The sequence below is a fragment of the Agelaius phoeniceus genome, chromosome 9, assembly GCF_051311805.1.
Source record: "Agelaius phoeniceus isolate bAgePho1 chromosome 9, bAgePho1.hap1, whole genome shotgun sequence".
NCBI lineage: Eukaryota > Metazoa > Chordata > Aves > Passeriformes > Icteridae > Agelaius > Agelaius phoeniceus.
In genome coordinates, this window is record NC_135273.1 from 29828496 (window position 1) to 29852522 (window position 24027).

Below are 24027 nucleotides of genomic sequence, written 5' to 3' on the forward strand. Positions count from 1 at the left end.
AATTCAGAGGGCCTTGCCCACCTGTGGAATGACCTGGCTGACAGCTGGGTTCCAGCCCTGTAGAGCACTGGAGCATCAGCAGAGCAGCTCCGTGGATTTTGTGGGGCACAGCCCAGCAGGAGCTGTAGGAACAGTGCTGAGGGTGCTGGGTCTGAGCAGGGCCGTGCACACACCCTGAAGATGCTGGCTCTGGGCAGGGCTGTGCAGCCTCCTCACACCTGTCCCTTCCAGCATTGGGGAGGGAGCCCAGCTGGGGCTTTCCCAAGTGTTTTAGTGTGTAGTTAGGTATTAATTACCTTCAGCTGTTATTGATTAGCGAAGTGTTCAGTATTGCAAGCTACTGGCATTTTAAGTTATTCTTATGCTGTTAAAAGGTAAGCTTGCTTTCTAAGAGTGCATTTTTCTTCCAGAATAGACTTGGAAGAGCAGCAAGAACACCTTACTGCTATGCCAATTCTCCCCTTACCTCTGTGTACCTGGCATCTTCTGTGCTTGAAGGAGCGTAGGGACTGGAGGTTAGAAAAAGTCTGTAGAAACAGAGGTAAGACAAGTTCATTGGAGGAGGTGCCTTGTGCTGAATTAAATCTAATCTTGCTGGGGAAATAAAAAAGTTATTTTTCACGTGGAGCAGTTTAGCAAACAGCCCCATCCAGCTGTGATGAGGTGACCTGTTCCAGGTCAGACCCAGCTCACTGCTCCCACCAAGGGCAAGTGCCAGTCTCTGCTGGCCCCTGCCTGGCTGACTATTCCAGGTAACAAGGCAGAGGAGCATGCTGTTCCTGGTCATGTAAGTAAAGCACAGAATGTGCTCACAAGATGGAAATAAAATCCTGTAAGCACCTACCTCATGCCACTGCTGGGGTGGTAGCTCAGGGTTGTTAACTACAAGACATGTCAATGGTGTCTGCAAATGGCAGCTAGAGAAGGAAGCAGTTTTTAGGTCTGTTGAAGTCAGGGTTCTTCAGAGCTTGGGAATTGCAAGCTCTACCTTCTTGACTTTAACGCTAAACTGTCCCTTCATGTGTAGCTGCATAAACAAAACACCAGATCTGAAAGAAGCTGCTTCTCTGTGGGAAGGATGGCCAAGTAGGGGCAAAACTGCATACTGCCACTTTTGGAAGTGGTGTTAAGTCTTCTCTATCTCCTGCAATGCAAGTGCTTGTTTGTTCTTGCAGTCTGCCTACTCAACACGACTGCTGCTGAATCCCAACTCCACGGGCGTGTTCCACTCTCGTGAGTGATCCTGAATTTTTTAAAGTAAGGAATTCTTCAGTCTGAATGCAGAGCTAAGCAATTACTCAGTGCATTGGAAAAAGGTATGTTGTACCAAGAATACTCACCACTAGAGGACAGGTTTTACAGATTCATAGCAGTAAAGCTCGGGAAATTCTTCTCCCGTGGCTGTCAGCAATTAATTTGTGTCACAACAATTTAAAACTGTTCTAAGTTACTGAGCTTGCGGGCGGGGTGCGGCCGGGCGCGGTTCCGCGGCGCTCGGCCGGTGCCCGTGTCCGGGCGGATCCCGCAGCCACGGCCGCCACCTGGCGGGAGCCCGGGGCCCGGCTCGGGCCCGCTCCCTCTCTGGCCGTGCCCTCGCCTCTTTCACCGCCAAACCGATGGGATGGGCTCAAAGACCCGGCCTGGAGGGAGTACGGAAGAGGCATGGTGCGGGAATGCAGCAGGTGACCGACGTGCAGAGAGCTGCAACAGCAACAACAAAGCCGTGAGTCACTTTTGTCCCAGGGATCGTCACCAAAGCCTGGCACAGCACACAGAACCATGCCCGGGGTGCTGAGTCTGGGCTGCATTGTTTTATAATGGACAGAGTTAAAGAATCTTGTGGTCCGCTGTTTCAGTGTCTCACCAAGAACCAATTTTAAATACACATCCAGACACTGACTTCTATTCATAGACTTTGCTTTAACCACAGAAACCACCCTTGTCTTGGCACACAGAAATACTGGCCCTGCTGAATACTGCCAACACATGCTATGCCAAAAGAAACTGTAATTATCCAATCTCTGGCTGTATCACCACAGAAAGAGAAACCAAAGAAAGGCAACTGGGAAGCAATGTGGAGTCTCCTGAGAATACAATGTGCAGACTTCACCACTACCAGTTGCTACTTAAAATGATGGCTAAAACCAAAATACAGAAGTGTTGGGTTTTACATTTTGCTTTTATTAAAAGGGGAAAAAAAAGGATTTTGTGACTGCTTCCTCTGAGAGCATTTTCATGTTCAGGAACTCTGGTAGTGAACTCCTTCCTACTGTCCTCTCAGCAGCAGCTCTTCAGCCATCTGCAGCTCCTGATCACTGCTTCAAGTGACAGGAGCTACACCTCATCTAGACTCTCTTTCCCACAAAAAGTTGGATCTTTTGAGACCCCTTCCAGTCCAGCTCTGTACATGGAGAAAAGCAAATACAGCCACAACAGCTAATAACATCCTGTACTGAGCTAGGCTAAAACAGTAGAAAACAAAATCAAACAGTTCCACAGCAATCAGAGCAGTGCTGTGGCTGCCACAAGTCAGGTACAGGCTGGACGTTATTTGCCACATCTTCCTGCCTGAGTATGAGGACTGTGGAGTTCAATTGTATAAAAAGTTCATTGTTCCCTAAAGAATTAAGAGCTATGGACATCTTTTCCTCCACCTTCTTTTTTTCTCATGTTTGTTTTACCAGAAGTAATTTCAGCTTACTCAGGGTTTTTGTCTTGTAATCATTTGAAGTGTTCCCTCAGGCCCATTTGCTGCAGGACTTAAGGTATTATTGAGATCAAACAATATGAAATCCTTAGAGCTGTGAAAATACAGGATTTTCTGCCTCAGAGCTACTAAACCCTACTATTTTCACCAAGGTACCACAGACCCAGGGACTGGAGAAAGAAACAGGCATCTGGGACAAGAATATAGAGCCTTGGTATGTTTGGAAGGTACCAGAAACGTTCACTTTGAAGCAAAAATCCCTCAGTCCACCACTTACCTTTAGAAAGGCCCTTGTTTAAAATGCAGCTATTTGCACACAACACATCAGGTGAATCACATCTTCAGTTTGCTATGAGGCAAGATTTTCCTAGCAGCTATTTATAGATGGTGACTTCCTTTTCGAAACCGATGAGAACAAATGAAAGAAGTACAGAGGTCGGTTTGTGTGTGCTGCTGACGCCACAGGGCACTCGCTCCCGGGGCAGTTTCCTGGGCCACCCTGCTGAGATGGGAAGAGCAGAAGGCGGTGGTGGCCCCTGCAGGCAAGGACCGCCCCCAGCACTGCTGCTCTGCGGGGGCACACGGGACACCGGCGGGACGGACACAGCGCTCCAGCCTTCAAAGCACGGGTCAAAGCTGCCAAGCAGGAGCACAGCGAGAGCTGACACTGCCTGAAACAAAGCTGGGGCTTAGCAGGGGAAAGCGCAGCAGAGACCGACTCCAGGAATCTCGACAGGGTGAGGCAGCTCATCCAGCACGGATGTGGGGGAGAGCACAAACATCCTGCTCTGGAAAGCAGCAGAACAGGCAATGGTGGCTGTGGAAGGGAAAAGGAAGGGAAATTCCCAGTTACAGGCACAGGGCAGGGAAGGCTGTCAGCTGTGAGAGCAGAAGAGGGCTTGACAGGATGTCACAGGAGAGGGCACAAACAAAACTACCACCTACCAAAAAGGTCAGAGAGCATGAGAACGTAGGGCTGATCAGATGGGAGTTGGCCTACACACAGAGATCTGAGCAACTTGCATGAAGCTGGGAGTAGAATAAATAGATTTGCAAATCAGACTGTTCTAAACCCCTAGTCTGACCTCCCTAACAGGGACCACCATTTCCCTGCCAGCAATTCCAGCAATTTCTGTTTCTGCTAAACCATAAATGCAGCAGCCATCTGTGCTGAAATACTTCAGGTCATCACAGCCCTGCTTTGTTCTTCGCTAAAAACTTATTCTTCATTAGGTACCTCTGCAGTTCCAACAGGAAAGAAACTGCTGTGGCCATTTACTGTATGATGATAAGGAACTGGAAAAGAGGGAAAGGGGGGTGTGGGGAGCAGGGCTCACAGTTTTGCTGACTCTTGAGGTGTGATCTTTCAAATGACAGGAAAGGAGAAAGAAGGAGGAGTTTCATGGAGAGCAAAGCAGACAAAGACAGAGCTTGTGCTCAACAGGAAGGTGGCAAAAGATGACACACAGTATTTCATATCCACGTTCTAGCAGCTGACAGCATTCCTGCACTCCAACAGCTTCAGCTGATCTCACTGAATACTTTTGGCTGTATTAAAATAGTTGAGATTGTAGAGCAGAAATCCCCCAAGAGTCTTTAGCAAATGAAGATGGGAAAAACATGCCCAGAAACACATCACAGAACATGGAAAAAGGTCAAGAGGGAAAAACTAACCTGAGAACAAAAGAGCTTCCCACAAACCCCTCTGGTGTCAGACATCAGCTGTGAACGCCTCTGGTCACGCTCACAGCCACAAGCACAACACCAGCACCACTTCCTGCTCCCATTTCCTGCAGGGAGCTTGGCTTCATGGTGACAGAGCCAGAAACCTGAAGGTACTAAGCAGGATGTGCTACACCAAGTACTTAAACAACTTTTTTGGTGTTTTTAGTGGTATTTGGAGTACCTGTGAACTTCAACAGCTTCTAGCACTGTTTAGTCACTCTTCCAGTTTCCTTTAAGGAGAGAAGAACATCTTCAGCTGGACAGGCAGGTGCCAGGGAGCCCTGCCCAGGTCTCTAAGCCCTCTGGGGTGGCAGGGCAGCTGTCAGTGGGGCCATAAGGTGGTATCAAAGCTCAGATCTCGAGGCACAGGTGCTGTCAGCTGTACAGGCACTGGAGAACAGGCAGAGGAGAAAACCCATGGCTTTGGCCAGGGCAGGCGTGGCAATGTGACACTTTGGGACACTAACTCAGGGGACACCAAGCCCTGCCCTCCCACTCAGCTGCCAAGACACAGCAGCAGCACAGGGGTGAGCAGTGATGGCAGCCATGGCCCAGGGCCAGCAACTGCTCTTGGCTGCAGGAAAAGAACCAAGGGCAATGGGACTCTGCAGCAGGAACTATAATTTCATACTTGTAAGGCACATGGAAAAAAACTCAATTGAAGAAGGAAATACTAAAGTATTTACATATCTTGAACTTAAAAAATAAAAGTATGCACAACTAGAGTCCACTTCTCATTAAGCAAATATACACTGGCAGATCCTCCACTTTCAGCCAATGCTCTAATGCTGCAGGGAAGAATAAAGATGATAATGGATGGAACAGGCTACAAAGTTAAGAAGCATTTGTTAAGTGCAGCACCATTAACTCCCTGGTATTTCTCTGCAACTTGACAAATTTCAAGTTTTCAAGCCAACTAAATATTTTGACTTTTGGAATGAGGAATTGCTTTTGTGATTTATTATTTTGAAAGGTGACTTACATGGGATTTGGGGTTTTTGGTGACCCCAAACCCAGTCAGATGTGTCAGACTGGAAGCAGTAACCAGGGTCATTACTGTAACCAGGATAATTACTATCCCCTTTTGGACACCTCAGGAGCTGGCCATTGGCTCTGCCCAGCATTTGATAATCAATCTAAGTATTTGAATAGTTTTAATAACTTAAAGCACACTTCTTGTGAAGCTTTTCAAACTCACTCAAAAACCTAGAATTCTGCTCAACTGCTAACATTTATCATTATTAAATAAAAAAACCCATAAAAATAAATTTTTAAAAACATCCATTATTTTGTAGTATTACCTGAGCGATCAAAGGCAAGCTGTTAGGAGACAATCATGGCACAGAAACGCCTTTGCCCTTCCCGTGGAGCAGGTGCCGAGTCCCGAAGGGAAGGGGCGGGGGCAGAGGCTCCCGGCAGTGCCGGCTGCGGCCCGCAGGGGGCAGCACTGGGCTGCCCTGGCAGCAGCGAACAAACAAACCCACACCGCGACGTCTGACAAAGTCATTTTAATGGAAAATGTAAAACCCCTTTCAACTTCAATGTACAAAGCATGTGTAACACTTGCACTTTTAACAAATTAAAGCAAGCCAATGTTTTAAAAAAATACATCATTGAATGTATATATGTATATATTTACATAGCATATTAAGTTTAATATTTAAGCTTTAAAAGTTCACATAAATTTTACCAAAATGAGACAATTTTTAAATAAATTACACCTTTTGAAAACGTTTAATTGTACACTGAATAGCTTCAATAAAATACTGAAGTGTCTGTATTTAATATCTACTTTATATACTTTATATTTTACAAAGTTTACAATTATTTGGCAGTAATTTTCAGAATATGACATGACTGCTGTGCGGACTCAGCAAGATCCCAAATGCAGGCAATAGCTGGTGTTTGTGTCCTACTCTCACAGTAACTGTCTCAATGTAGTGAAAAAGATCTGAATTATTTTAGCAAACTGTACAAGTCACATTTACATTTGATCAACAATATAGCATAGAATTTTGTCGTTTTTTCCAAAAATAAATACATCATCTTAAATCTTTGACATTTCACAAACTTCATGTACATTATAATACAGACAGCAGAACGCTGCTCAACTGTTTGCAAGTGGAACATGGAATCACAGTGGCTGTGATATGAAGCTCTACCGTTGCAGTGTCATTAACAAGTAAATATGATGACTGTGTTTTCTTGGCACTGATGGTTTGTGAAGCTTAAATTAGTGTGTTTACCGTTCACAGATCAGGTGAAATAACCTCTGGGTGATGCTACCTCCAAAAAGCAGAGTGTGCTCAGTTCTCATCCATATCTTCCATCTCACCTTCGTGAATCTTCAAAGCTCTCACCATTTCTTTAACTGCGTGATACAAGATATTTTTAACCTGCAAGAACATGGGACAGATTTCAGTAAGGACTATGACCCCAGGAACTCTGCAAAGTTTAGGACTGAGCCCTAAGCTTAGTGGATGGAAAAAGAAAGGCTTCATCGAGCCTGTGCAAAAGGAACAGCTTTTTACACATTTTAAAATGTAATGTGAAATAAAGCCAGCAGCTCAAGGCAGAGTCATTTACAGCCCTGGCATTCATGCTGCTGCTCATTGTTATTCTGTGTGAACAGCAGCAAGGAAGTAGCTCCACACACTGCTCGGCATTTCAATGAGCCCAAGCACACCCTGCCTTCCCAGCCCCTTCCAGAGCAGCATTCATTGCCTACCTGCAGTTTATCATCATAATTGATTTCTTCCTTTGACAGCCTCAGCTCCTGCGTTAGGTGAAATGACTGTACAAGATGTTCTGGAGACACAAAGTCTTCCGTTACTTGAACGCAGCTGTGAAAATTTTGCACCTATCCAAAATAACAAAAAGAGACTGATCATTAGTATTTGGGGTTATTCTTTGGCAGAGGTACCTGAGGAAAGAGTGGGCCTTGAGATGCCTTAACCAGAGCCTTATGGGACTAAAGGGCACCTTTACAGGTAGAGAGCAATTATGTGTGTCTGCCTTATCTAGGCTGGCTGCTGCCACAGCACCTCTGAAGGCTGCCCAGCTGCCCGTGCTCAGCATAAATCCCACACTGAGGCCTTGCTCCTCCCTCAGCAGCTGCACTCAGCCTGCCCAGCCCTGGAGCTGCCCAGCCCTGCAGGACCCGGCTCCTCAGCCACGCACACACGCTGCAAGCTGGCACCTTCATGGAAAAGGAACTGCCAGTGGAGATACTTGAAAGAAACAACCATCAACAGGGAAAGGGGGAGGCTGAGAAGTAGGGGGAAAAGAGCACTCTTCTTCTTTCTCTGAACATTGCTTCTTACTGACATGAGATAACTACTGAGGAACAGACACCATCTCCTGCCACCCAGGTCGTGCCTGGAGGAGAGGGGAAAGGGAAATAGCTTCCTCATTGTGACCCAACCACCAACTCCAGTTCACTTCCTTCAGAACCAATTGTGTTTTCACCCCTAAACCCTTACAAATTACACTGTAATTTGTAATTCAGCAGTCAAAATCCTCTTTTCCCCAAACTCCAACAGCTCCTCACAGAAGCTGTGATGTGCAACAGTTTGAATTCCCAAAGCCTGGGGGCAGAGAGGCAGAGCCTCAGCCATTCCAGCAAACACTCCATCCCACCCTGCTCAGGACTGATAGAGATCTGTGTATTTTAAAGTGAAACCTAGCAAAATCTAGAGTTTCTAAATGCACACTCTAAAAATTCCACTATGGTACCTGACATTCAAGGAAACCACTGGGGTCTACACAGTTGAGGGCACAGGACTTAATTTAAAATTTTCTTTCTTCTCCAAAACCCCTCCCCAAGTCTGATTTTACAGAGCAGCTCCCTCTCTACAGCTGAAATCTCAGCAGGTGACTCCCAGCTCAGCAGTCATGTTGCACATGGGGTTTTTGATTGCTCATCATCATCATCAAGGACAAAGCAGTGCTGGTCCCTCCTCCTGAGAATTCATCAAAACAGAACTAATTCTGGACACAAGGAGGGTTTGTTGATGCCACACAATCTGCAAACAGCAGAAAGCCAGGAGAGAGGCAGCAGCTGCAGAAGTGCCAGCACGAGGCTCCCACCAGCACTCAGGGAATTTCCTAGAGCCTGGGGTGAGGCACCTCTGCATGGTGCAGACAGCAACTCCAGCCCTCTCCCCTCCCTCACAGGCTTCCCACCTCTTTCAAGTCTCTACCTGCCCCTGGCTTCCTTGCCAGCCCATGCAAATCCCACACCACTCATTCACTTTCTCCTCACCAAGACAAGGTTTTACTGACTCCCTATCCCTCCATGGCAGAATAGGGAACACTTGTTTCCCTCAGACCTTTAATTCTGCTGTGCCTGAAGTCTGCTCTTCCCTCCCTTCCAGGGCCTGTCTTATCCGTGTGAAAGTTTGCGGGGACAGATTTTACCCGGCTGCTCTGGTGCTCAGCATGGGAATGCCCCGCTGACGGCCCCAGGCAGTTCTATTTATAATATTTATAACACAAGCTGATGCAGTGACACACACACAGAAACGTTTAGCAACGATTCCCCTGGGGTTTGTGGGGCGAGGAGTGCAGCACTCCCACGCCTGTGCCACTTCCAGCTGAACTGAGAACAGCTCCACACCCGGCCCACGCAGAGCCGGCGCTTCCAGCAGGGCCCGGGAGGGGCTGCGGTGCTGGAAAAGCCTCAGACCTGGGCTGGGACAGGGAAAGGGAGTGGGCAGGGAAGAAAGGGCCACCCAGCCATGCTGATGGCCACGGGATCAGCCACTTCCTGCAAGGCTGAGCTCCCCGAGCTGTGCATGTGCAACGCCCAGACCTTTATCTGACAATCCTTATCGGAGCATTGCCAGGATGCCACGTTACCTGCGAGCGAGTTATTGTACAATGCATAATCCCGCTGTTAAATCAAGATAATGCCTCTATAAAAAACATCATCATCATCACTTGTTCCACTATGAACAAGTTTTGCAGGGCGCCTGAACACCACATTTCAATTACTGACTCCAGTATTTCTAGCTTTTTTTTTAGTTAAAATATTTTACCAATTTGGAGCTACCAAGTTAAAACCAGGGAAGCCATCCCTAGAGATGTCTGTGATACAGCATAACCCACAGTGGAGCAGCAGGAAGAGTGAATCTTGCAAAAGAACAGTACCAACACCCTTTTTTAGCTGGGGAAGTTCCCAGTCACAAGTGCCCCAGAGGGAACAAGGCTCAGCCATCAGCAGCCAGGGACACTGCTGAGCTCCCAGCCTGTACAGCCAAGAAGAAAGGAGATGCCCCTCACAGAGCATTCAGGGAAGCAGCTGCAGAGGTGACAGTCCAACACTGTATCTATTTCTGGATTCTCCTTCTGAGAGAGCAATTCCCTCCACAAGAGGAACAGACAAGGCTGCCCTGCCCGTCACAGCTCACAGGAGAGGCTGTCCCTCCCCTCCCACCGGGAACAGTCTGACTTTGCCTGCTGCAGCCCTCACAAGAAGAATGTGACTGCTGTCTGCAAGTACACAGGGAGGGGGAGAAAGCTGGGAAGCAAGAGGAATGCACATGCTGCCATGAAATGTAAAGAATAAGCTTTAAAAAGCCAGACATGAATCCATAGAACCAGGGGGAGGGAGGGGGGGTGGAAAAACAATATACAGAAGAAATACACACAACCTCCTCCATGTTAGGGCAGTAAATTCTAGACCAGCATGTCAGAAGCAGCAGTGTGCCAACAATCCTAACTGGCTCCAGAAAGGAAGAGTCAGAACTACATTTATGCAGTGACCACAGGCAGCCAGGCTCCCCAGCTCCAGCCCTCAGTCTGATTCCTTCTGCTCCACAACATTACTCATGAGCAAATAAAAATGTTAATTTACCACCTAATATAGCATCAACTTTTACCCAGTTTTAATAATTAAAAGGTTCATAATGTGCATGTAAATCTGAAACACTTAATGTGTAAACTTAACATGGTATGTATTCTTGTGCAGACTTATTTTTCAGTTTTTAAATGTGCTTTGTATCTCTGAAGTGCTGCTGCTGATCCCTAAGGTCAGTATTTACGCATCTCTACAGAGAGCACTATGCACATACATGAAAGAACACGATGCTTTTATTTCCTCCTACGTGGCAGATTCACAGGAACTTCTTACTGAAGATGAAAAGGTTCTCAGCTTCACCCACTAAGGTTTAAAAACACCATGTTATTAACTCCTTGGTGCCAGAAGCTACAACATTACCACTTCAAACACAATCTCCAGTTTAAAGCCAAGGAGATAAAGATAAGAGTGGTCTTATTTTTGGTCCTTAAACATATAAAGTAGAGGGAAGACTGGAACAGTCCCACTACTTCATGTTTTATATTCTGTATGGCTTTATATAATGGCACATGCTATATAGAACAGATTTCCCAGGACATTTGTTATTTCCCCTGGGTTCCCTTCCACTCTCCTATCTGGGATAGATCTCTCTTGTTTCATGGGATCAGAGTAAGGCTGCTGGAGGATGCAATACATGACTCTGGGAGTGCCAACTTCTTTAGCCTAACAGGAGCCAAGAACAGCAGCAATGTCAGATGTTCCTCCACATTTGTGAAACAACTTCAAGCCCTGAGAGTCATTGTATGGGGGAAGGCAACCTACACCTCCCTACATTTGGGTCAGCAAGGTCTGTTGGGGGCTCTCTGGGTCTTTCCTGTGCCAGAAAACAAATCCCCACAGACCATCCAGAGCTACGTACCACCATGTCAAACCCACCCAGAAACTCAGGGGATGAGGAGGAGCCTAGTGCAGGTAAGGTCCCAGGTGCTTTCAATGCCCCACAACAGACACAGCCAGAGACAGAGCAGGGACATGACCCCTGTCATCACCACACCCCTGTCAGTTTTTCACAGGGGAAACCCCACTAAACTCCACTGCCCTGGCCACAGGGACATGGTGAGCCACTGCTTCCTCTCTGCCACAGCTGGAAGCTGATCTGCAGATTGGAAACCAAACAGCACCTTCTTCAGAAAGGCTTGGCCTCACTTGAACCCACAGGGAGATCAATGATAGATCTTCAACATCACAATGGTTTACAACCAACTGCAGGGTGGGGATGCTCCTCATTCCTTGACAGTCAAGGACCTCATTAGTGGTGCCTGACAGCTGGCAAGACAGCAAGCCAGCAAGCTCCACTTCCTGCTGAAGCACCAAAGAAGTAAGTCTAGAATGGCCTAAAAGTCTCACCTAAACAACTGAGCTTTCTTCCTCTTTCCACCAAGGAGCAGCAGTTTACAGGCTGTGAGGGAAAAAGGCCTGAAGGCAAGTAACTAATAACCCTTTATGCCAGGGGCAACTGAGGCTGACTAACACAAATTCATCCTGCTTCTCCAGAACTGCCCCAGTGGCTGCACCTTTCCTACCCAACTACAGATTAGATCAGCCCAGCTGCTGCAAAGGTGAGATCACTCTTTTTCAGAGCAAGAAAAACTGCTGAAGAGACAATGATGACTTCTGGTGATTGATGTACCCTCTGTGCTAAAAGGAACTTAAATGTGGCGTGGAAAAACAACCAAATATCTGTTACAGAAACACCAGAACGCCCACTACAATTCACCTACAGCTAAGGACAATAACAAGGACACCTGACATCCAGGTGCTTTCCATCCATACCTGCTCAAGTTGCTCTCCCTGCCCCTCCTCAATTAGGTAAACTGCTGGCTTAGAAGAAGAAAATTACTAACCTGACTCTGCCATAACTAGACTCAGTTTGTTCAGAAATTTGCTACAGAAATGAAAAGTGGAAAACAATGGTTAATAATGGTCTGTTCATCTATAAAGTAAAAAAAGAACTAATCCTTAAAGCATTCCATTTGCTGTATGCTAGTCAGCTACACCAACAGATGTATCTTATTTTACATTTCTACATGCTAACAGATACTAATAAAAAATAAAATGTAACTGAGCACAGATGTATCCATGTCTTTGGAAAAAAGTTATTCATCTTTTATGTCTCGAACTTAATGTACATTACCTGATGAAGTGCTCCTGCTGGTAGAATAATAGCATCACCAAGGAACTGAATAACTGTGCAGGTTTTTACTCCATATTCTTCAAAAAGTCTTTGGCGAAGTTTTTTGTTCACATACCAACTCTGATCCCGGATTGGATCGTGCTCTGGTAAAACCTCCAGGCCTTGCTCCTTTGCTATCTGTTAAGTACAGAAAACATCCCAAATAACTTCCAAAAGAACCAAACCTTTTGCTGATCATTTTTATGTAAGCTCACCTTGCCAAGCAATGTCACTCAGTTCCCAATACCAACCAAGAACTCTGGCTAGGGATTCAAAACAACCCCAAAGGATCTGGGAAGTCTCAGTGAACTGAGGACATCTGTAACACTCCCTCCCACTCCAAAGTGCAGAGCTTTAAAGAACTCAGCACAATAATCTATTAATAAGCAACATGCTCTCTGTGTGACTTCTTTCATCCAGAAAATAAAATCTGAGCTCTGGAGTTCCTGTGCTGCCAATTCCTCAGGCTTACAACCTCCTTCAGTTTTGACACAGACACACAACATCACCACCTTAGCTCAGGAACAAAGCAGCCAATAAAGCCAAAGGTTGGAGTCCTGGCAAACCTGCTCCAGATGACTCTGCCTGAGCACAGGGCTGGACAGAAGGGACCTCAAGGGGCCCCTTCCAACCTCAGCCACACTGGTGTGAGAAGCTGCTTTCCTACCACCCTATGAAGGTATTCAGAAAAAATGATGAACACATAAAAATACTTCCTGAAATCACTAAATGGAATGGCACAACCATTTCTCATCAAGTGAACCACAGGGGAACAAATATTACTCTAAATCAATCCTAGTCACTAAAAAAGAAAAAAGTGATGACATATAAAGAACAAAAACCTAATCCACCTGTCATGAGTCATGAAACATAGATTTTTTTTTATTTTATTAAATGAATGTAATTATGTGATGCAGAACTTGAAACCCTCCTTGAGTATTATCACCCTTCTAACGAGATACTGAGATTTTATATCTTAGCAGCAGCAAAGTGGTCCCAATGATTACTCATCAGTAATCTCCAATTCAATACTTCCCAAATACCACCACTCCTAAAATACATGGTGGTACACAGCTCACTTGGGATACCAGGGCTAACTGTGGTAGCAAATGACAAACTTCTTTACACAGCATCCTAAATGCTGCTGTTTTAAACCTGCTGCTCAAATAGCTTCACAGCTATTCTCTACAGTTTCACAAGTGCTCTGAGGGAGTATTCAGCATTTCCTCTCTATGTCCACCTATTCCTTTGCATTCATGACTTTATTCACAACTCTCTTTTTTGAACTGAAAAGGCACCATCTAATTTATGAGCACCTACTTTTTGAATGAACAAAAAGTCTTGCTGAATAATTCATCATCTCCTGGAATTAGCTTTGTTTTACTTACCAGTGCTCATTTTTCCCCACAGCTCAGCCTGCCAAAGAGCAACTGTTTGAGTCACTGGAGGACAGCTGCATGGTACAGTAACACTGCTTTACTGTCAAAGGGAATCTCCACTGCTGAATTGCTTGGGCCTCCCCTGCTCACAGCAGAGCCCTTGGCCTCGAGTTTGTTTAGGGACCCCTTTGCTGCAGCCAGATAAAACTCATCTGATCTCTCCTCACAGAAGAAGACAGTGAAGACACCTCCTCGAGCAATCACTTCAGTGATACTTTGGTATGTCTGTGTCTTCTATCAAGGCCACTTTCCAGAGCACACAAATGTGCTAAGGACAGGGCACAGAAAACTGTTTCCAAGATGGAATCCCTCCATTTAATGCACTGATAGATATTCATCCTAGGAACAACCTGAAAGGTTCTGATGTGGCTCTAAGTTCTGATCACCACATGCCACTGAAGGATGATCTGCAGCACAGCCAGGTTAAGTTTGCTGCCCCTGGGGGTGTTCTCCCACTGCTTCCACCTTCACCAAGAGCCCAGCCACGTTCCTGTGCTGACTGATTGATGTGACACAGTCCTGGCAAAGCTTGGTGGCCATGGGTGGTGTGGTCAGGGAATTTGGCATGGGAAAATTCACCAAAAATTCAGCAGCAATAACACAATAATGGATCAGTGACAGAAAAACACCATCCCACAAATTATCTTTTGTATTGGAGCAGGGCAAGAGCAGATCTCCATGCCCTCCTAAGCCCTCAGTTACAGACCACCTGTCACTCTTACAAAGTGAATTTATGTGTTACATACTTTATTTGTTGGTGGTGCAGCAGGTCAAGTAGTTTTATTTTATTTAGTTTATTTTATGTGCTATAAAGGAAATAATTTTGCCTTCCTCCCTTCTCTAACATTGAAGTGGGGTTTGTGGTTTTTGCCAGCCCCTTTTGATTAACCAATTACTTAGGTTATATTTATAAATGATGTGTTATAAATCTAACCTTTTGCAGAAACTCTCTTATCTTGTCAGCATCTTTGCCAGCATAAATGTGCCACAAAGCACCAGGTAATTCACTTGAATCTTTCAACCTCTTCCTTAAAAGGTCATCCAAATCTTCCTCTTCCAACTTCTTCAAAACTCCTAAGGTTCAACAAAAATATTCTTTAAATGTGAGAAGGAGAAAAAACACAAAAACTAAATATCTTCTTTTCAAAATTCTTGTGTGAGATTGAGCAGATGGAAGTTTGCTGAATACCACAGAAGCCACCAGGTGATCTTTCTGTTCAGTGTCTGTAACTCATTACTAGAACATGAATGCCATGGATACCTTAAAAATACCTTTAATTTTTGAACTTTTTCACATTTCCTGAATTCCACAGAACACAATCTCCTAGCTGAAATAAACAAGCAGGGCTGGTACCAAAAAATGAAAAGATGACAGAGGTGTTTTCCTGCAGTCAGCACAAGCAGTGTATAGCATGCTGTTGTTGCAGCCAGAGCTCTCCCAGGATGCTCAAGTTTGCTGCTATTAACTCCATGCATACACAAGTGAAAACAAAGCAAATGAAAGACAAACCTTACTGCAGCTCTATTAGTCACACCCAAAATCTACATTTGCTGATTACAGAGTAAGAGGACAAAAGAAAAAGGGCAAAGAAACAGAACTATTTCAGTGATTTAAAGACTGTTTCACATAAGCAATAAACCTCATAGAGACAACTAACATACACCAATTTAAGCTCTCCAGTGTTGAAAAATTGCATTACAGCCCAAATTCAATAGAGTAAGCACAATGCATCCAGAAGAAGCAGCATAAACAGAAGGTTTGGCAAATACATCATCCTGACATAACTGTTAGAACCAGCACAGCTTCCAGAGAAAATCCTCCACCCTGCACTTCCATTAGCTATGCCAGCCCCAGCACAGCAATGGTGCATCAATTATATGTAATGGCAGAAAAAGTGGAAAGAGTTTGAAATACCATTTCATAATTCATGAACTGCAGTGTATTTTATACAGAACTAATGTGTGTGCAAACCTTTGGAACAAAGAATCACCCAGCTGTAAGCCAGTTCTTATGGATCTGCCTTCCAAAGAACAGTGTCAATTTTAGGGGGCAGAACATTCAGTCCATCTACACCTCTTGCAGTGAGTGAGATTACATTACCTGATTTGGAAAGTACTCCATTTCCTTTGGCTATGCCAACATAAACAAGGATGTTCACGACATCAGAAACTTCAATATGGAGATTTGTGGTTCCTATGTCATGGTCTTTAGTAGCAGCCACACCTATGTTACAAGATAAAATTAAGATTTGTTTGTATTGCATATTCAAATCAGAACATGTAACAACAGTGAAGAAATTTCTGAAGTATACTTGGCATCACTGAGATAGACAAATCAAAAACATGGTTTTGGCTCACCTGCTAAACAAGAAAACATTACTTTTTAACAAGTCCTTGAGATTCTCTCCTAGCCCAGGTACCTGTCCCTACACAGCATCTGTGTCAGAACAAAATGTTTCAGGACAGTCAGAGACATTTCCTGACCACTATGTTCCATTCCTCTTCAACCCTGCAGGTTGTTCAGGGCAATGAATACACAAGGTTATCAAAGGCAATACAGGTACAATGAATACACAAGGTTATCAAATCTGTCACTTTTATGTCTGGCTGTAAGAGAGTTCTTAATCAAAATTATGCCCAAAGAGGAAAATTAATTGTAGCTTTAAGAAGTGGAAATGAACATTCTTAAATCAAAAGGACATTCTGGAACACGGCCTTAGAGCAGTGTTACCTCAGAGTGGCATTAATGACTCAGTTCTCAGACCCATGCCATTGTCACTATTGTTAATATGCCTCTTTCACAGGATATTTGGAGAACTTTTAAAACCAAAGTCACTGTGTCACAAATTACTACTCATTTCTTGTCCTATTTGTAAAAGAGAATTGAACAAAATTCTTGGCAAAAGAAGGAGCAGACAAAGTATCTGAGGGAATCAACCTTTTCTAAACAGGTTTTTGAGTGTACAGCACACAAAATAAATTATGAGAAATATGAGATTAATTTATGACCAGAATTATGAATATCATGATATTTCATGAAGTATTTTGTCACATAGCATTACTAAAGACAGGTTCTATCACTGTGCACAAGCAGGTAACCATTTATATGCTCCAGAATACTCCAATAGCATAAGAAAAGATGGATGGAAATGGAGAAGCAAATAGACTCTCATGGCCCAGGTACAAGTACTGTTAAAATCCCAAGTCAGTCAGTATTTCCCTACATTCAGTGATCAAGAAAGCTCATCTTTCTGTCAAGCATGGCAATGTGTGGTATTCTACACATTTAAGGGAAGAGGTAACAGCTGCATTTACAGGGCACACTCACCATATGCACTGCACAGTCTGGGTCCCAAATCTGGCCGGACAAAAAATCCTGGCAGATGAGAAGCCAAGTTTAGTTTTCCTTCTGGACTACAATACTCAGGCAAGGGTAAACTTTTTAGTAAGTCCTCATATCTGGAGGAGAAAAGAAAAAAAGAATATAATTGAATTTGTTCCGTTACATAGAGAGAGAAAGCAAGAGTAATCTTAAGACTGACTGAAGAACATCTAATATTAAACTCAAAATACCTTGCTGGCATCATGGTTTTGAAATCTTCACCAGAAGGCCAGTCTTTCAGTTTTAGCAGAGCTGTTTCTCCATTTTTTACTTTCTGCCGTTCTGTAAATAACAGAAATAACTAAAAATTCATGTACTGTAGGCATTTCACTTTATTCAACTAAACATGAACTCTAAACCTGCCAAGAATCAAAATTTCATGCATAAACAGGAGATAGTTGATTTCAAGACTCAAGAATGATACAAACCAAACTCAGCTAGTTAAGTAAGAAGGGCATTTGTCCAGTTTCTTAGTCAGACCTAGCTAGTGTAATAGTGCATCCTTAATTCTACAGAGATTCAAAGTGCAAGTTTCCACCACATTCTCTGGAAACAGATTACCTACAGCTTTCTTTTTAAAGTTTCTTCAAGGCCTCAAGATCCATAATGATAATTTTTAACTGCAGTTTCTAACACTGATCATGTTCAGAATCAATACCGTAATACATTTTTAAGGAACATACTTGAAACATCTTCAAAACCATCCCAGAACTCCTTGACATTGGTGTTTGAAATGATACTGTCCTTGCAATTCAAGATATCTGCTTGCTGGTTTCCAAAATCCAGACTGATTGACTCAGCTTTCCATAGGCTGAAGTTCATTTTCTTATGCATACCAGATACCAAAACAGGCTGTAAAGAGTAAAATAAAATCATTTTTAAAAATCAGGACTTATCCTTTCAAAGGTAGACAAATTCTTTAACTGAACTGGAATACAAATGTGTCTGGAACACACATGGAAGACCTTGGCCTTACTGAGCTGTTAACACTTCTCCAACAGCACCCATATCCAAAGGTGTCACCCCTTTCTGGAGTCTGTAACTCCACAACAGAAATGTCTCATTTATTGTAACTGGGTACCTCAGGTTTAACTACACAAGGTTCATCTGTGGGCTCTACTGACAACCTGTTTTTACCCCCAGTTTTAAACATGGAGTTAGGCATATCTGTCCTTTAATACACAACTCCCCAGAGCTCCTGCTGATGTCACCTTACTGACCAACCTGCTCAATACCTACCCTTCCTTGTTTCCAGCACTCTTTGAAGAGTTTCCAGTTGTTGGTGTTTTTATGATCTCTGAGCCACAGAACATGCTTGTCACAGATCCACGAATACTGGATATCACTGTACCGTTTACTGCAGTCATCCTGAATGCTTTTTTTATCATCCTTTGGCTCTTCTTTTATTTCAGATTTTACATTTATCTTTGGTGCTCTATTTGGTGGAATCTTGTTTTCTACTACTGAAGCAATTATATCATCAAGAATGTTTGGCATAGTCCTTCCACTCTTGCCACTCTGTTAGAAAACAAATGCATGCTTAAACAGTGTAAAAGCAACTTAATGCAATTCCTTTTGAAAGAGAGTAACATTTCTGATGTTGTATCAATTAGCATCACACATAAAAACAAATAAAATGTTAATGTGTGTGCATATGAAGTTTTAATTATGAATGAGTATTTAAAGCAATACACCTATCAGACTGCTCTAACTGTAATGTGCTAGAACAGACTGATAGATTTTCAAATCCTAAGAGAAAAACTGTGCATCTTGTAAAGACTTACTGCTGTTCCTGTAGAGTACACTGGAGCAAAAGCAATGCCAGCATCTGTAGAGCCCAGACGCAGTTTGCCTGCTGTTGTAGTTAACAGATCTCGTAAGGTTGAGCCCTGCTCGTTGTTCTGGGATGAAGGAGGAGAACTTTTACAGTTTGGGGACTCCAAATTATCCTGATCCTTCCCTTCCTTCGAATGTTTTCCAGAAGGACATTCTTTGTTCTCTAAAACAAAAATAATCATTGCAAGTTTACGCTGTTGTATCATGGTGCACACACAGGAACAGCACCAGTACCCTGCACTTCCTAGTGGTGGTAACAGACTGTGCAGCACTAGTGCTTTATTGACCTGGAAACACAGCAGAGGATGACCTGCATCCTTCAAAACACAGTCAGACAGGGTGACCAAGCAAAGGCCTCCCTCAGCATCTCAGACCTGCAGCTGAGTGAGTGCCTGTCCTGAGTGAGAAATGCTGTAGCTGAAAATACTTCCCCAGCATGCAGCCATTCCACCAGCAATCTTCTGATGCCACCAGGGAAGAGAAAGAACAGTGTCTTTTCTTTTTGTGAACAGCAAATGGCATTATTTCTTTATTAATTCAATTACAGAATCACACAGGATCACTAGCTTGGAAGAAACCTGTAAGATCAAGTCCAACCCATGCCCTAACACAACCTCAACTAAACCCTGGCACCCAGTGCCACATCCAGGCTTTGTTAAACACATCCAGGGATGGTGACTCCACCACCTCCCTGGGCAGGCAATTCCAGTACTTTATCACTCTTTGTGCAAAAAACTTTTTCCTAATATCCAACCTGCATTCCCCCTGGCACAGCTTAACACTGTGCCCTCTGGTTGTGTCAGTGCTGCCTGGAGAAAGAGCCCAGCCCCACCTGAGCACAGCCACCTTTCAGGGAGCTGTGGAGAGTGATATAAGGCTCCTTTTCCCCAGGCTGAGCACCCCCAGCTCCCTCAGTGCTTCCTCACAGGGTTTGTGTTCCCAGCCCCTCTCCAGCCCCGTTGCCTCCTCTGGATGGGCTCCAGCGTCCCAAGGTCCTTCCCAGCCTGAGGGGCCAGAGCTGGGCACAGCACTCCAGGTGTGCCCTCAGCAGGGCCAGGTACAGGGGCAGAATGAGCTCCCTGCTCCTGCTGGCCACACCATTCCTGAGCCAGGCCAGGAGCCCTTGGCCTTCTTGGCCACCAGGACACTCTGCTGGCTCATGTCCAGCCAGCTGTCACCAGCACCCCCAGGTCCCTTCTGCCTGGGCACTGTCCAGCCACCCTGTCCCCAGCCTACAGCCCTGCAGGGTTATTGTGGCTACAATGCAGGACTCAGCACTTGGACTTACCAAAATTCATCCTACTGGACTCTGCCCATCCATCCAACCATTCCAAGCCTCCCTGCAAAGCCCTCCTACCTTCCAACAGATCAACACACGCTCCCAACTTGGTGTCATCTGAAAGGTACCAGCAGTGCCCCCGAAGTCACAGACATGATATGACAATTTCAAATATTTACCTTTTTTTTCTTCTCTGGCTTTCTGCTCTGCAAGATCAGCCAGCCAATGCAGTGGGGACTGGGATTCAGGTGGTGTTAACTTGCTGTCTGTGCTCACATCACTCCTTGGACTTGTGTTACCATTTGTCTCAGACTTTTGAGGAGTATTCTGCTGTTGAGACTCAGGCATACACAGAGAAATTTTATTACTGTGGTTAAGGACATTCTGCAAAACCTGTAAAGAACAAATTTATTTTTAACTACACAGCTTCACTTTAAAGTATTTCAAAGACATGGCCAGTATTTAACCCCCAAATATGCAAACTGAAATGCAACTGGTACTATTCAAATACAAAAATCCACCAGGATCAGAACCCTCAAGATGCAATGTATACACGTATTTTAGACTCACCTGAGACACACCATTCATTGCAGGGAGCTTCCCAGCTTGTGTGTTCTGCTTGGTGGTGCACTGACAATGGGATTTAATTTCAAATTTTTCTCTAATATTGTGCATAGCATCTAAAAGATCTGTCAAAACTAAAGACAATTAAGGAGAAAACCATTACTAGCTGTCAATCATTGTGACCCTCTTTACAACATACACACTGTGAGTGATGTTTTAACTATTAAAAATCCCGAATTTACCACTCAAAACTACTCCAAAATGACTGCCCAGTTTATCTTTAAGCTTGTGCAGAGAGACACTCAATTAAATAATTGCACACTACTCTTCTGAATAATCTGAGCTTTAGTCTGCACTCCCATTGCATGGCACACACCAAGCAAGCCAGTAATTATTTACTTCTCATTGTTCAATGGGTATATCATTGCTTCATTCAATAAAACCATCAGTTACAGACTGAAGTGAGCCATGTCTTGACAAAAAAATCAGTATGTGAGCATGTAAATGAAGGCTGTTTGATAATGGGCATTCACAGAAGAACAAAACTGAGGTTAAGTAGGCAGTCTTCATTGTGCTGTTTCCAGATGAGTGGTTCACTTTCACAGTTTAAAATTCAAACCAGTTTCAGTCTAGAACCTGTTCTGGGAAATGTCACAATTTGAATTTGTTATGGAATCTACCCAACCTTCATTTCTACCTGAACTAACATGCAACAACTCATGGAATAATGGCTTGGTTCTGTATTTTCAGCTTAAAATAACCTGGGAATTTACCTAATACGTTTAAGGCCACATTGCAGTTTTCTATTTTCTGGTCCATATCAATGCTGACAGAAATTTTGTGCTAACAACCACTACACCACACCTAAAGGCACTACTTCAGACAACTTACTTGGTTGTAAGCAGAAATCTGAATCTAGCTGGGTTTATGATTCCTGCTTAGTTTTTCAATTATAATGAGCTCACTCACTGCATTCTGCTCAATCATCTCAACCAAAACCTTTCTTTTCTTTTTTGGGTATGGGACAGACAACAGTGAAAAACAAATCCCCAAAAATCCTTTGCCTCAGTGGTATTATTTAAACATTTTCTTTTAACAGCTAAGGTCAGATTTATTAAATACATTCTGATTGTTTCATTCTGCTGTGAAAAGGTACAAATCCATCACAAAAAAGGCCCTCCATTTCTTCACTGCCTGTCCCCAAAACCCCTTTACACATCTGTCAGCACCCTCCTCTTACTCTCATCATCTGTGCCCAGTGCTGGTAACTGCCCAGAGGCATTTGCCTTCTTGCAACAATTTAACCCAATTCCCAGGTTTTTAAACGGAAAATGAGAAGTTTCAAGAAACAACTCTGGCCCTGCTTTCACAGAAAGACCTGGGGAAAAAGCAGTTTCTGCTTGTTTGCATATGGTCTTACCAGAGCCTGGAATAATCTGTGTTGGCATCAGGTGCTTGTGATCATGAGGCTGTCCCTTCACACACTTCATCCAGGCATACAACTCCTTATCTGCAAAATAGGATTGCCAGTGTTTGACTTCCCTTCCATTGCACACACACAGACAGAACTAAGGCCTTTCAGACTACTTTTGGTCAGAAACATTGCTCTGCACATACAGGCCTGCTGTCCAGGCATCCAGTGTGACAAGGACTTGCATACAACAGCTACTTTCCACATTAATGAAAAGAGTTAAACAATACTGAAATAGCTTCATCTGTAACACAGGCCCTTGCCAATTACCTCCAAATTTCAAAGTGTATTCCTTTTATCACATTTATTGAGTTGCCAATTTAACATAGGCTGAAATCCTTTACAGTTGCTACTAAGGCCATGAGCCTCTCTGGATGAATCCTACCATGGAAAAGAGACATAATTAGGCTGTGATTTTATGGTTCATCTAATTTGACACAATCCACACTCCAACTGGAAGTGTCTGTTTTCAACCAGAGTTCCCCAGAGAAGCCAAAAAGATGAACTTCTAATCAAGTCATCTCTCTGATTCAGCTTATGATGCAGCTACACCAGAGGTACTGGTGGCACAAAGGAGAGGGAGGCTGCATCACACATTTATGGCACATTAAAGCAACCATGAAACCCAAAGTCTCTATGTACTGGCTGAAAATCACTGGTGTGAGCAGAAAGGGCCTAACTGGTAGAAGATGCTTTCTAAAAGCTTTAAGGAAGACTCTCCTGAAATTTGCAATGTTTAAAAAAATACACGAGAAGAATGAGAGTAAAAAATGTCTGGCCAAGCAACTGGTCCATAACCTGCTATGTGATTTTGGGGCAGAAAGAACTCAATTTCTTTCTCCATCCCCAGTCCTATTCACTGAACTGCTAATTTTAAGGAATTTTTCCAAGCCTTTTACCAGTTTGCTCACTCCAGCAATTTCAACAAAGGAACACAACACAGGAAGCATTTAACACATTTAAAGCATTTTTTTACACTGTAGTAGGTACAGTGTTTCAAATGTTCCTTCAGATAAGTATTAAATTTATAAGCTAGTCAGTAGTTTTTGTAGCACCTAAAACATCTGAATATCCAACTGGTCACAAACATAAATAAATCAAGACAACAGAGCAGTATGCATCTACTTAATCTATTTTCTCACAGAAATGTCATAAAATGACATCCCACTTGATGGTGCCATAAACTGTCTGAAGGTAACAATGGTTGCATATTCATCCACTCATGTAGTAAAGTGATAAGAGAAGTCATTGATAAGGATCTGAATCTGGAATATTTAAACCTCTAACATTCCTGCTGAAGCAGGGGAAAACCAGGGGATTCTCTGTTACATTCAGCAACTGTAAAAACAACTCCTGGTTCCAGGAAATATGGTGTAATATAAAGTCCTATTATATAGAGATGGGTGGGTGGTTCTGAATGTTTTTTAAGAGAGTACAACAGTTCACATGAATCCTACAGCATCATTAGAAATTAATCTGCAGCAAGGGAAGCTGCTGTACTTCTGCTCTCACACATAAAATGCAATCAACAGAAAGGAGAATAACCTCCCTGTAAGAAAACTGAAGAGAAGCCTCCTTCTTTATACTGCTT

At 43.7% G+C, this 24027-nt stretch overlaps 1 protein-coding gene across 12 annotated transcripts in view; it reads right to left on the reverse strand.

Annotated features, from left to right (window-relative positions):
• Positions 1-5925: 5925 nt before the first annotated feature.
• Positions 5926-24027, reverse strand: part of JMJD1C (jumonji domain containing 1C) — a 159653-nt gene continuing 141551 nt past the window's right edge. For all 12 annotated transcript variants that reach the window (XM_077183395.1, XM_077183397.1, XM_077183399.1 and 9 more), the window contains 13 exons: positions 22386-22475; positions 20972-21099; positions 20581-20794; positions 19071-19285; positions 18526-18804; positions 17970-18138; positions 17478-17568; positions 17233-17363; positions 16006-16128; positions 14839-14978; positions 12427-12603; positions 7161-7292; positions 5926-6828 (listed from right to left, as the gene is read on the reverse strand). In XM_077183395.1, the coding sequence (XP_077039510.1) occupies positions 6739-6828; positions 7161-7292; positions 12427-12603; positions 14839-14978; positions 16006-16128; positions 17233-17363; positions 17478-17568; positions 17970-18138; positions 18526-18804; positions 19071-19285; positions 20581-20794; positions 20972-21099; positions 22386-22475 (1979 nt within the window). In that variant the 3' untranslated portion in view covers positions 5926-6738. The remainder of the gene's footprint in view (positions 6829-7160; positions 7293-12426; positions 12604-14838; positions 14979-16005; positions 16129-17232; positions 17364-17477; positions 17569-17969; positions 18139-18525; positions 18805-19070; positions 19286-20580; positions 20795-20971; positions 21100-22385; positions 22476-24027) is intronic.